At 37.8% G+C, this 12,500-nt stretch overlaps 1 protein-coding gene across 1 annotated transcript in view; it reads right to left on the reverse strand.

Moving 5' to 3' along the window:
* The window catches only part of LOC135209087 (cilia- and flagella-associated protein 251-like), a 59,029-nt gene extending 48,444 nt beyond the window's left edge, over nucleotides 1-10,585 (reverse strand). The window contains exon 1 of the mRNA XM_064241677.1: nucleotides 10,412-10,585. Within this exon, the coding sequence (XP_064097747.1) occupies nucleotides 10,412-10,421 (10 nt within the window). The 5' untranslated portion in view covers nucleotides 10,422-10,585. The remainder of the gene's footprint in view (nucleotides 1-10,411) is intronic.
* Nucleotides 10,586-12,500: the final 1,915 nt, after the last annotated feature.

Here is a 12,500-nt window from a genome sequence, read left to right on the forward strand (position 1 = left end):
CATAAAAGGATAACGAGGAGCGAGCAATAACCCGAAAGAAAACAGGGAAATTGTCCGAGTGGAGGAATACGAGCCTAAAAATATTCCTGTGAGGTTGAAGAGAGCTCGAGCTTTGTCCAGAGGAGGGGAAACAGTTTTAGGCTCGTTTCCCGAAAATAGGAATAAGGGGAGAAATACAAGCCTAAAAAAATTTTCTGCAAGTTGGAGAGATTCAGTCCCATCCTATGATGATGGAAATAATTTTAGACTCGTCTCCCGAAAATAGGAAAAGAGGAAAAATAAGACAGCCTAAAATTATTTCCGAAGTTGGAGATACCTAATTGTATCCTATTGGGGAGAATGATTTTAGGTTTGATTCCCGAAAATGGAAATACGAGCCTAAAATATTTCTGTGAGGTTGAAGAGACGGATTTTGTTCCCACAGGGAGTAAATAGTTTCAGGGCCGTAAAACGTGCAAATTGTTGCATTCATATCACAAATAGGTTGAATACAAGTCAAAGATTTATCATTATTATCCAGAATTTCACAAAGATTCACTTTCCTCTTCTGGTCACCAACATGTTATCAGTTTTCTTGTGACATGTATTTGATGAGTTTCACACTTGCGTTTATGACACGTTATCAAAATAAGACAATAATCCCACAAAAACATTACCGAAGCCTCATTTTCCACATACAGCCACCAATACATATCCAACTTGTCTGTGGTATGTATGTGATTAACAAGTTTCCATCTGTTGGTGACATGTCATCAATATAAGACCCTATAATCGAACAGATTCACATTACCAGTGCATCATTTTCCACATACAGTCGCCGACTTGTATCTACCTTGCTTGTGACATGTATGTGATAAGCTTCCAACTTTTGTGACATGTATGTGATGAGTTTACAATGCTTTGTGAGATGTATGTTATAATTTTCCAATTTGTTTGTGCCATGTATGAGATAAGATCCCAACTTGTTTTGTGACATGTATGTGATAAGTTTCCAATTAGTTTGTGACATGTTATGTAATAAGTTTCCAACTTGTATGTGACCTGTATGTGATAAGTTATCAACATGTGTTTCCAACATGTCATCAATATAAAAACCCTACAACCGAAGAGAATCACGTTATTCGTCACTTCGCCGTGACGCCACAAGGGGAAAGTTGTGTAACGCAGTGGGTTGTCATCCGATACGTTACAACTTGCGCGTGCCGATGCTCATCTGATGTTATTTTGGACACCGGACACTTCCATTCTCCTCCTCCTTCTCCGCCTCCTCTTATTTCTTACTTTTATTCTTCTTCTACCATTTGAGTCATCATCTTATTCTCAATTAGATCATTGTTTTGCTGACCTAGATAGGTCCCACGAGGCCTCTCTAGGTAGGTTTTGTCATCTATATTTTGATTAAAATCAGCATAATTTGTCTTCTGTGACATCAGCGTTTTGAAAAACGTAATCTTGACCCTCTTTCAATATTCAGGGTGACACAAATGTTAGTGAAATCATTCATTTTGTGATGTAAATATCTCAAACGTTCCATTCTCGTGACCTATATCTACCTTAAGATTTTGTCCTAATTTTGTAAACGTAAATGTTGTGCTTAAGAAAACTTTTTGCGACCAAACATTATTTTTTTCTTTATTCAGTAAACATTTCAATTTTTGTTTGGGACGACATTTTGCGACCTGTCAAGTGTTTTGACATCATCAAACACCTTCGCTAAGATCAAACAAAATGATCTTTCAGAATGAAATATACAAAAAGTTATTTCTATGAACCTTTGTGTGTGTGTGTGTGTGTGTGTGTGTGTGTGTGTGTGTGTGTGTGAACCATCCAGTACAAGTAAAATGAGATGCTGACCAATGGAATGTTATGGGGATGGATGGGTGGAATGGGGTTGTGAATTTGGATGGGGAGGTTGGGGGGGTAACATGGTCCTGTTTGGGTGGGTAGGTGGGGTAGGGCAAAGAAGGGAGGGTTAATGATGCAAGAAGCGGGGAGGACGAACAGGAAACTGTCTCTGTCTCGTGTTCAAGCTGAACGCGCCCTCGTGGTGAATTACCCTTCAGTGAGTCATAGACAGAATTTGTAAAAAAAAAAAAACAACATAAATAAGAGGTTTAGGAGACACCAAACATCCGACAAGGCTTAGTAATCCGTCCCTCGTTCCCACAACCACCAAAAAAAAGGGACCTATACCTTAAACAGGCCTTTATCCAGACCTTTATCCAGACCTTTATCCAGACTCCAGTCTCTGCAAAATTTTAATCAAATGTTGCCTGTAACGAGCTCCATCTTTGGTCAAAATTTCGCTAAAATTCAATCACAACTTTGTGTGTAATCCTGTTAACATGAAACGAACGACTCTATACCCTCCTAGGTGATTGTAATAAAATGTTGCAACAACTGGGACAGAATGAGAAAAACCTGGGCATCGTACTCCACGGTTATTGGTGTAATTAGCCTGTCTATATGCCCAGCTTGGTCATAAAGACCTTTGACCTTGGGCATAACCTTAACCTATATGAGACATAGTCAACTTCCTATCTGGTATGCATACCCCACTTACGAGTCACAGATGAAGAGCGAGTCACATTTAGGGTCATGCTTTGCGGTCATAGGTCATTTTGGAATTTAGGTCAAGTTCAGAATTTGGTGCAGAATTTTACAGACACGTCTTGTTGATAATTCTCTTATGACTGATTAACCACACACACACACACACACACACACACACACACACATTCTGTTAATAACATTCTGTCAATAGAAAAAACAAATATCGCAATATTTCTCCGACTTTCTGGGGGAACAGCTGACCGAGCTGAAGCACAGCTGCATCTCACAGCACTGCACAGCTGCTGCTGCGGATGCAAGGGATGCAGCTGCTGTAAGATGACCCCCTGTAAGAGGACAAAAGACTGCTGAGAATAAGAATAAGGAAGACCATAAGGAAAGAAGACAAAAGACTAAGAATAAGAAAAACCACAGGGAAACTGGAAGGAGAAAGAAGGAAGACAGAGGAACAAGAACAGGACAGCACAGGAAGAAGAAGAAGAAGAAGACGAAGAAGAAGAAGAAGAAGAAGAAATCATCTAGGAAGAAGGAAGACTCGAGGAGAACTAGTAGAAAGCTTGAGGATGAAAAAGAATTCAGGAGTCAGGAGGATAGAAGGAATAGGAGGAGGAGCAGGAGGAGCAGGAGGAGCAGGAGGAGGAGGAGGAGGAGGAGGAGGAGGAAGAATAGGAGGAGGAGGAGGAGGAGGAGAAAGCAGCCAAAGCCTCCTCCTCCCTCCTTGAGGTCGACTTGAGATATCTGTGGCTGTCTCAAGTGTCGACTGGGAGGGAGAGGAGGTCGACGATTCCTGGAGTCTTCTTACATCATGGAAACGCTCTTCTCTCTCTCTCTCTCTCTCTCTCTCTCTCCTCCTTCTCCCTATCTCCCCCTCCCCCTTTAAGCTCTCCTTTTTTTTCCTCCTTTTTCCTCTCTCTCTATCTCTCATCTATCTAGCTATGTGATTATAGTGATGAGTTATATTCTGTTATACTACTCTCTCTCTCTCTCTATCTATCTATTTATCTATCTATCTCACTCTATATATCTATCTCATCTATCTAGCTGTGATTATATTGATGAGTTATATTCTGTTATACTACTCTCTCTCTCTCTCTCTCTCTCTCTCTCTCTCTCTCTCTCTCTCTCATCTATCTAGCTATGTGATTATAGTGATGAGTTATATTCTGTTATACTACTCTCTCTCTCTCTCTCTCTCTCTCTCTCTCTATCTATCTATTTATCTATCTATCTCTCTCTCTCTCTCTCTCACTCTATATATCTATCTCATCTATCTAGCTGTGATTATATTGATGAGTTATATTCTGTTATACTACTCTCTCTCTCTCTCTCTCTCTCTCTCTCTCTCTCTCGCTATATATATATATATATATATATATATATATATATATATATATATATATATATATATATTATATTTCCTTAACACCTTAATCACATTAAAATAAAATTAGATTATTTTCATCCAAAATTATGCCAAGATGTCAAGGCAATATTATCTAATTGGCTTGTCACCCACAATTAAAACAAAAATAAAAAAAAAAAAACACTTTCTGATCCATCAAAAAAAAGAAACATAAAAACCCAGAACTAACCATGAACAATCTACCACTGAACCAGGAACCATCCCTACAACTTCTCTTTCGTGGGCCGAGATCGTCGATACCATCTGGCCAAGTACCAGGAGAGAGCTACCAGATGCCGTAGCGATGATAAGGGTTTGTACGGTACACCAATCGCTACCAGGACAGAATAGAAGACGCCGAAACATTGTTTTTATTTAAGATATAGATTTCAGTAGAAGATGCTCTATGCTGGTGAGGTCTTTTAGAGGTCTTTCTCTCTCTCTCTCTCTCTCTCTCTCTCTTCTCTCTCTCTCTATCTCTCTCTCTCTCTCTCTCTTTTATATATATATATATATATATATATATATATATATATATATATATATATATGGACAGTCAAACATGCTCCTAGAAGTAAGTGAGCACACGATGTCTCCTCGGATGGACTAACAAGTCTTTGAGACATCCTCATCCTTGTAACTCCTTGTGACTCTCTCTCTCTCTCTCTCTCTCTCTCTCTCTCTCTCTCTATCTCAGAGAGAGAGAGAGAGAGAGAGAGAGGGAGAGAGATAAGCAGCTCAGCAAAAATTTTAGATACAACAAAAATAAAGTCAAAGATTACATGTAAATCATAATTCATTCACACACACAAAAAAACTTGATAGTAAAACCCCCACGTCTAGTAAGGTTCGATTTTTATGAATGAACTTGACTCACGTAGTAACTAAGAGTCAATGAATGGATATTAATAACCTGGAATGAATGAAATAATTACTTACACTTAATGAGTAGAGTCAATGGATACTAATGGTGGGCACATTAGTCAAATGAGACGATGCATTTAGGAATAATGACACTCATTTCGTAATTAGGTAATTAACTAATTGTTTTTTTAAGATATCAGGAATTAGCTTGGTGTCTCATTTACAAAAAAACGTGAAGATGTAAGGCTCTACTGGTGGTCTCCTTCCTACCTTGCGAGAAAAATATATGCCAACTGTATTTGATATACCGTGGTGAATCCTGGCGAAGTCAAGTGTTTTAAATCTCTCTCTCTCTCTCTCTCTCTCTCTCTCTCTCTCTCTCTCTCTCTCTCTCTCTCTCTCTCCACAGACACACATATATATTCAGTTTTATAATTTTTTTTCTATTTTCACTTAATTCCAGTTGCTACATTATACACGTATTCATTATGAACAGATATATACGAACCTGTGAAAACAAAAATGCATTAAGAACTAATACACATAGATATACATAAAAAATATTGCTATATGCATACATAATGGTATGTATGTATGTATGTATGTATGTATGTATGTATGTATGTATGAGTACAGTAATAATTTTATACAAGCATACAAAAATCTATTAAGAACTGATACAGACAAAGATATACTCAAAAATATTACTGTACACATACACATGTATACATACAGGGAATGTATGTATGTATGTATGTGACCAGTAATATTTTATGTATATCTATGTAAGTATTCGTTCTTAAATGATTTTTGTATATACGGACGCAATTTGTTAATGTATGTATGTATATGTATGCAAATGGCCCCCTGGCTTGTGACCTTTCACCTGTCTCCAAAAGGCTAATTGACCCAGCCATTGCATTCACGGGTAATTAGACCATAGGATTATGCAATCGTGACCTGAAGTGTAGAGGTCACGTTATCATAATGACCTCTCTCTCTCTCTCTCTCTCTCTCTCTCTCTCTCTCTCTCTCTCTCTCTCTCTTTCTCTCTCTCTCAATTACTCCACGTTCTTCATTTCTTTTATTTCCAACACAATCCAAAATTACCATTAATATTAGAAAAATTCTCTATTCAAAGACGTTAAGTACCGTCTCAAGAGAAATATAGGGGTCTGTTTTTAAAAGAGAAGGGACCCGGGTTGGATGACGGCAAGTTTAAAAGCCTTGTGTATATCAAAAGTGGGTTATTTGTGTTACACACAGGAAAAAATCGTTATTTCTGATTTTTACACAATTTTTCACGACAGAGGAAACTTGGAAAATTGATCACTGTAAAATACAGAAAAAATATTTCTTTTCATTTTATTATTTATATGAAACTTGTATGTAGGTATTTATATACATATATATGTAAGTATATTATATATACATAAATATATGTTTATATATATATATATATATATATATATATATATATCTATATATATATACATATTATATATCTCTATTTCAACTTTCAAAAGTAATTTTAGTTAAAGAAATGGCTCTTTACCAACACCAGTTCTTTAATCCATAGTCAGATACAGTCCAGGATCCATTATGGGGAAATCCTACACTCCTATTCCAGGATTCTTTTCTGCAACCACATCCAGATCCATTCGGAAATCCATTCACCAAGTACCCGAGTACCTGAATTTTTACCAAACCTAATCCATTAATTCATCAAAGATCCAGTTTAGGAGTTACCTAAAAAAATCTTGTTCCCTATTCTCAGATCCAGTTATAGATCCACCTGGAAACTGCTGTGTCACCAGATACTTGGATTTATACTAGACCTAATCCATTACTCCACCCCAAAATCCAATTATCTTGTACTTGGATTTATGTCATACCTAATCCACTAATTTATCAAAGATCCAATTACACATCCACCTTAAAATCCTGAGACCTTTTCCACGATCCAGTTGTATAAGTGGATCTTGGTCCATTTCGAAACCTAATCACCTATTCACTGACTCGCACCAAACCTAATCCACTAATTCTTCAAAGATCCGGTCCTGGATCCACCAGAAAAATCCTACATTCTGTTCCACAATCCAGTTCCACAACTCCTTCCTCAACCATTCATAAAGCAAGATCCGGAAAATCCATAAATTTCCATCCACAATTTTGAAAAATATTTTTAGAACAAGCAGACAGATCATCAAGAACAATGATCCGCTTAGAAAATCTCGCGCCTTCTTCCATGATCCATATCTACAGCTCGATCCAGATCCATGTCAAAATATGATCCGGAAATCCATCAAAATCATCCACAATTTTGGAATATTTTTAGAACATGCAGACATATCATCAAAAACAATGATCCACTTGGACAATCTCACGCCCTCTTCCACGATCCATTTCTACTGCTCAATCCAGATCCATGTCAAAATACGATCCGGAAACCCATCAATTTCCATCAACCGCTTTGAAGCATCTTTAAAATGGACAGATATCAGTGCCCACAATGATCCATCTGGAAAATCTCACGCCCTATTCCACGATCCATTTCTACAACTCGATCCAGATCCATGGCAAATACGATCCGGAAATCCATCAAATCCATCAACAACTTTGGAATATTTTTAGAATAAGCAGACATATCATGAAGAACAATGATCCACCTGGTCAATCTCACTCCCTCTTCCAAGATCCATATCTACAGCTCGATCCAGATCCGTCTCAAAATACTAACCGAAAACCCATCAATTTCCATCAACAGATCTGAAGTATCTTTAAAATGGACAGATATCAGCAACCACAATGATCGACCTGGAAAATCTCACGCCCTCTTCTAAGACCCATTTCTACATCTCGATCCAGAGCCATATCAAAATACGATCCGGAAATCCATCAAATTCCATCAACAACTTTGGAAGATTTTTAGAACAAGCAGACAGACATACCAACAACCACACTGTGACAGCAAACGCCCTGGCCTGTCCACAACGCACGGTTGGAAAAAGTAATGAAATGTAAACACTCGTTTTGAAACGAGAATTTGATTACATTTCTGATTACCTTTTCCTGTCATTCGCGTTACGTACGGTCACGTAACGGTCGCATGACGAACTGTTACTTGTTATAATTACTTCGCGTGATTAGATATCTACAAGTGACCTGTGAAAGAATATGTATTGTTCAGTTGTGGTACGTGCATGAAATCTTTGTGGGTTTGTGTGGTAACATGAGAATTACGTTTAATTCGCGTGGTGAATATTGTTCAATCATATTAAGTACACACACACACACACACACACATATATATATATATATATATATATATATATATATATATATATATATATATGTATGTATGTATATTGTATATATATATATATATATGTATATATATATATATATATATATATATATATATATATATATATATGTGTATATATATACTTTTCACCTGATACATATGTAACTGTAATAGCCACAATGCCCTCTTAACTTCTCGAATTCTTCTCGCGTTTTTTTGGATAAGCTTGTCACTGCAAAGCCTTGAATCCAGGCAGAAGAAATTTGAAGCAGTCATGATGCCCAGTAGCGGGAAACGAACCCGGGTCCTATTATCACGGCGAGGTCACGTTGCCAGGCATCATGCTTTAAATTTCTTCCACCTGGATCTAAGGCTTTGTAGTGACAAGCGTATCCTGAAATGCATGACGAATACGAGAAGTTGAGATGGCATTGTTGCTATTACAATTACATATGTATGTATATATATATATATATATATATATATATATATATATATACTCGGCCCACAGATAAAGGTGTGAGGCTAGCATCCCCACAACTAGCATCCTTTGCAAAGGAAAAATATACTGGGAAATATTTATGCTTATATCTGCTAAGGATTTTGAGTTTAAAACTCTACGGCGTCTGCACGTATATTTTCAATTATATTAGACCCCCACACTCAATTGAGTGAGGATACTGTGGTTTGTGTGTGTGTGTGTGTGTGTGTGTGTGCTAAGCACATATCCATAACGCTATCATCTTTCTCAAAGTCAACTAGATATTACTAATTTTTATCGTGAAAATTATTATCATATAGAACAAACTTTGGTATATGACTTAAAGCGTAAGTCAGCAAAATATTCCTGATTTTTGTTATATGACTTGAAACTGATTGAATCCAAAATCTCATACGGTCTTTGGTGTGGATACACTGACTATAACTCTCCACAGAATACACAGATGGGAGTGTATCCAGGGTGTAACTAAGTTAGAAAAAGTAACAATATTCAAAATATTTTTCTCAATGATTATAGAATATAATATACAATTCCATTATGTTCTTTTTCTTAATATTTATAGAAATTATAGATTTCCTTTATATTCTGTTCAATTATATTTATAGAATTTACAAAATTAATTTACATTCTTTGTCTCGTCATATATAGAGTTTATAGAAATTCCTTTCGTAATGTTTATAATATAATAATATAATCATGATATAATAATAATGAAAATTAAAATAATAACAATAATAATTAAAATAATAATAATAATAGTGCTTGAATAGCTATTGAAAGCGAAAGAGAGAGAGAGAGAGAGAGAGAGAGAGAGAGAGAGAGAGAGAGAGAGAGAGAGAGAGAGATTTTTACTCATTCTGTAGTAATAACAATAATAATAATAATGTAATAATAATAATAAATAACTAATAATAATAATAATAATAATAATAATAATAATAATAATAATAATAATAATAATAGATATAGTGCTTGAGTAGTTATTGATGGTTAGAGAGAGAGAGAGAGAGAGAGAGAGAGAGAGAGAGAGAGAGACTATCACGTGATAAGTGGTTTATCCATTCCATCAACCTTGTTAATCCGATAATCTGTGAGCATTCCAGCTACGCTTGCTCATTTGAAACCTCTAAACTCTCTCTCTCTCTCTCTCTCTCTCTCTCTCTCTCTCTCTCTCTCTCTCTCTCTCTCGCGAGGATTTGTAAGGTTAAATTCTAACCGAATTCATCTTTGGTACAAAATTTGTATTTATTTTCTTTAAGTTCACAAAGACACAATTGTATTGCTCTCTCTCTCTCTCTCTCTCTCTCTCTAGATATATGTGTGTGTGTGTATGTGTGTCTTTGAGTACTGTATGTAGACATTCACCAATATTTCATGAAGAATAACAATACTACCATTCTTTAGTACATAAAGGTATTAATGAGATTTTATTTCTATATGTTTCACGACAAGTTAGTTCATATATGTATATATATATATATATATATATATATATATATATATATATATATATATATATATATAATATCTATATTCACCCTTAATATCTATTAAAAAAAAGATTACTTACACTAGACATCAATAAATGCAAGCCAATTATTTGCTTTGCAAAGAAACTTCAAGAAAATAATCTCAACGACACAAGAATAAACTCTGCAAAGAAAATACGACCTACGAGAGAAAGCAAAGCAGAAAAAGAGAAAAGAGAGAGAAAGGCGACGAAGAAAGCCTCCTGAAAAAAAACACCACCAAGTCTCCAACTCACCCTCAGACATGTCGACGACTTTGTTGTTGTTGATGGGGGGAGACAGAGAGAGTGAACCACTGAGGGAGACAGATTCTTGACTGACGTGCAAAGGTAACGTCGCCTTCTGGGAGATGCTTCCACCTTGGAGGTTCGTGTTACACTAGCGGTCTCTTCGCCAGGATGATGCAGCCACTCCTAAATCCTCCTCCTCCTCCTCCACCATTTCCTCCACCACCTGAGACACCACCACCGCCACTGCGCATTCGGGCACGCATATCGAAGTCACGGAACGACCCAAGGACATATGATTTGAGGGCCATGTGTGTGTGGTGTGGTGTGGTCTCTCTCTCTCTCTCTCTCTCTCTCTCTCTCTCTCTCTCTGGTTTGACCTGATTATCCTTCGTCCTTCCTCCTCTCTCCCCCTTACATTCCCCAGGATTCCCCTCTGGTACTGGTGGCATGACACCCCCCACCCGCCACCAGGACCTTCTTCAGGCAGTAGTGTCCTGCTCCTCCTCCTCCTCCTCCCCCTACAATCCCCAGGGCTCCCTTCAGGTACTGGTGGCATGACCAACACCCCACCCCCGCCCCAACACCAGGACCTCCTTCAGGCACTAGCATCAAGACTCTTCCTTGGGACCCTCCTTCAGCTCCCACCAGGAACCCCCCTTCAGGCACTGGTATCCTGACCCTCTCGGACATCCTCCCCTCTCCCACCTTCAGGCACTAGTGACCTGGCACATGACCCCCGCACCCCCCAAGGACCACCCTAAAAGGAGTGGCCTACAGAATCCTAAAGGAGCCCTTTTTAATATTCTAGGGAGGTTTTAAGAGGCCCCAGTCATGTCTAGAGGTCTCTGGAAGGACAGGAATTTTATGATCAAGAAAACCTTTTAAACAAATAGGATGCTTCTGATTAGGCCATATGGGGAAAGTCCTAAATGAGTCCTAAGTGTCTAGGATGGTGGGTTGTCCCGTCCGTAACACATACGTACAGAGTCCTGTGTACTGTACTGAAGCAGTTGTTTACATAAATAATTTCCTAGCACACCTTGCTCCCCAAATTATCTAGTCCTACAGGAACCCCATTTCCCCAGGACAGCTTGTGAAGTCTAATTTAAGGGTTCCAAGCAGTTGTCATTACTCTTTCCTACCTCAGAACAAAATGCTACAGGACTTCAAAGAATAATTAATTTCCCGAGGGTACCTTGCTCCTTCGTTTCTCTAGGAGAATCCTACAGAAATTCCAGTTTTCCAAGAGCCAGTGTCATGAGCCCCAAGCGGCGTTACGACTTGAATCCTTCAGAGCAAAATCCTATTAATTATTAATTCGCCAAAAGCACTTTACTTCTTCATCCATCTGTGAGAGTCCTACAGGAATTCTGGTTTCCAGGGAGTTGTAAAGCTAGTTTAAGAGTCCTAAGCAGTGTCATTACTCCTTAATCCGCCAAGAAAACTCCTATAGGACTTTTCATCGTCCACCAGTGCCACTATTTATTGGTCCATCCGAAAAATATCCTGTGGGACTGTCCATAGGAGACTTGAATCCCATTCTTAACGAGTCCCAGGAAGTTTTTCTAATCCTTAATCAAAAGAAAAAATCCTTTATAACTTTTTATCATCCACCAGTGTTCCTACTTCCTGACCATCAGAGAAAATCCTATAGGACTTTCCATAGTCTACCAAGGGGACCCCAAAGGCATAAACCTCTAGGAAGGGGACCTTGAATTCAATTTATAAGGGTCTTAAGAGGTGTTACTACCTTTATTCCATCAGTGGAAAATCCTATAGGACTTGTAATCATCCACCAAATGCTACTCCTTCAAGTGCCAATACCACATCAGATAAAAAATCCTATAGGACTTGTAATCATCCACCAAATGCTACTCCTTCAAGCGCCAATGCCATATAATCCATCAGATAAAAAATCCTATAGGACTTGTAATCATCCACCAAATGCTACTCCTTTAAGTGCCAATACCACATAATCCATCAGATAGAAAATCCTATAGGACGTGTAATCATCCACCATGAGGACTTCCAAAGGCCTAACCTCCAGCAAATGGGAGACCTTGAACTCAAGCGACCAATCCCACATCGTATCCCT

This window comes from Macrobrachium nipponense, chromosome 37 (genome assembly GCF_015104395.2).
Source record: "Macrobrachium nipponense isolate FS-2020 chromosome 37, ASM1510439v2, whole genome shotgun sequence".
Classification (NCBI taxonomy): Eukaryota; Metazoa; Arthropoda; class Malacostraca; order Decapoda; family Palaemonidae; genus Macrobrachium; species Macrobrachium nipponense.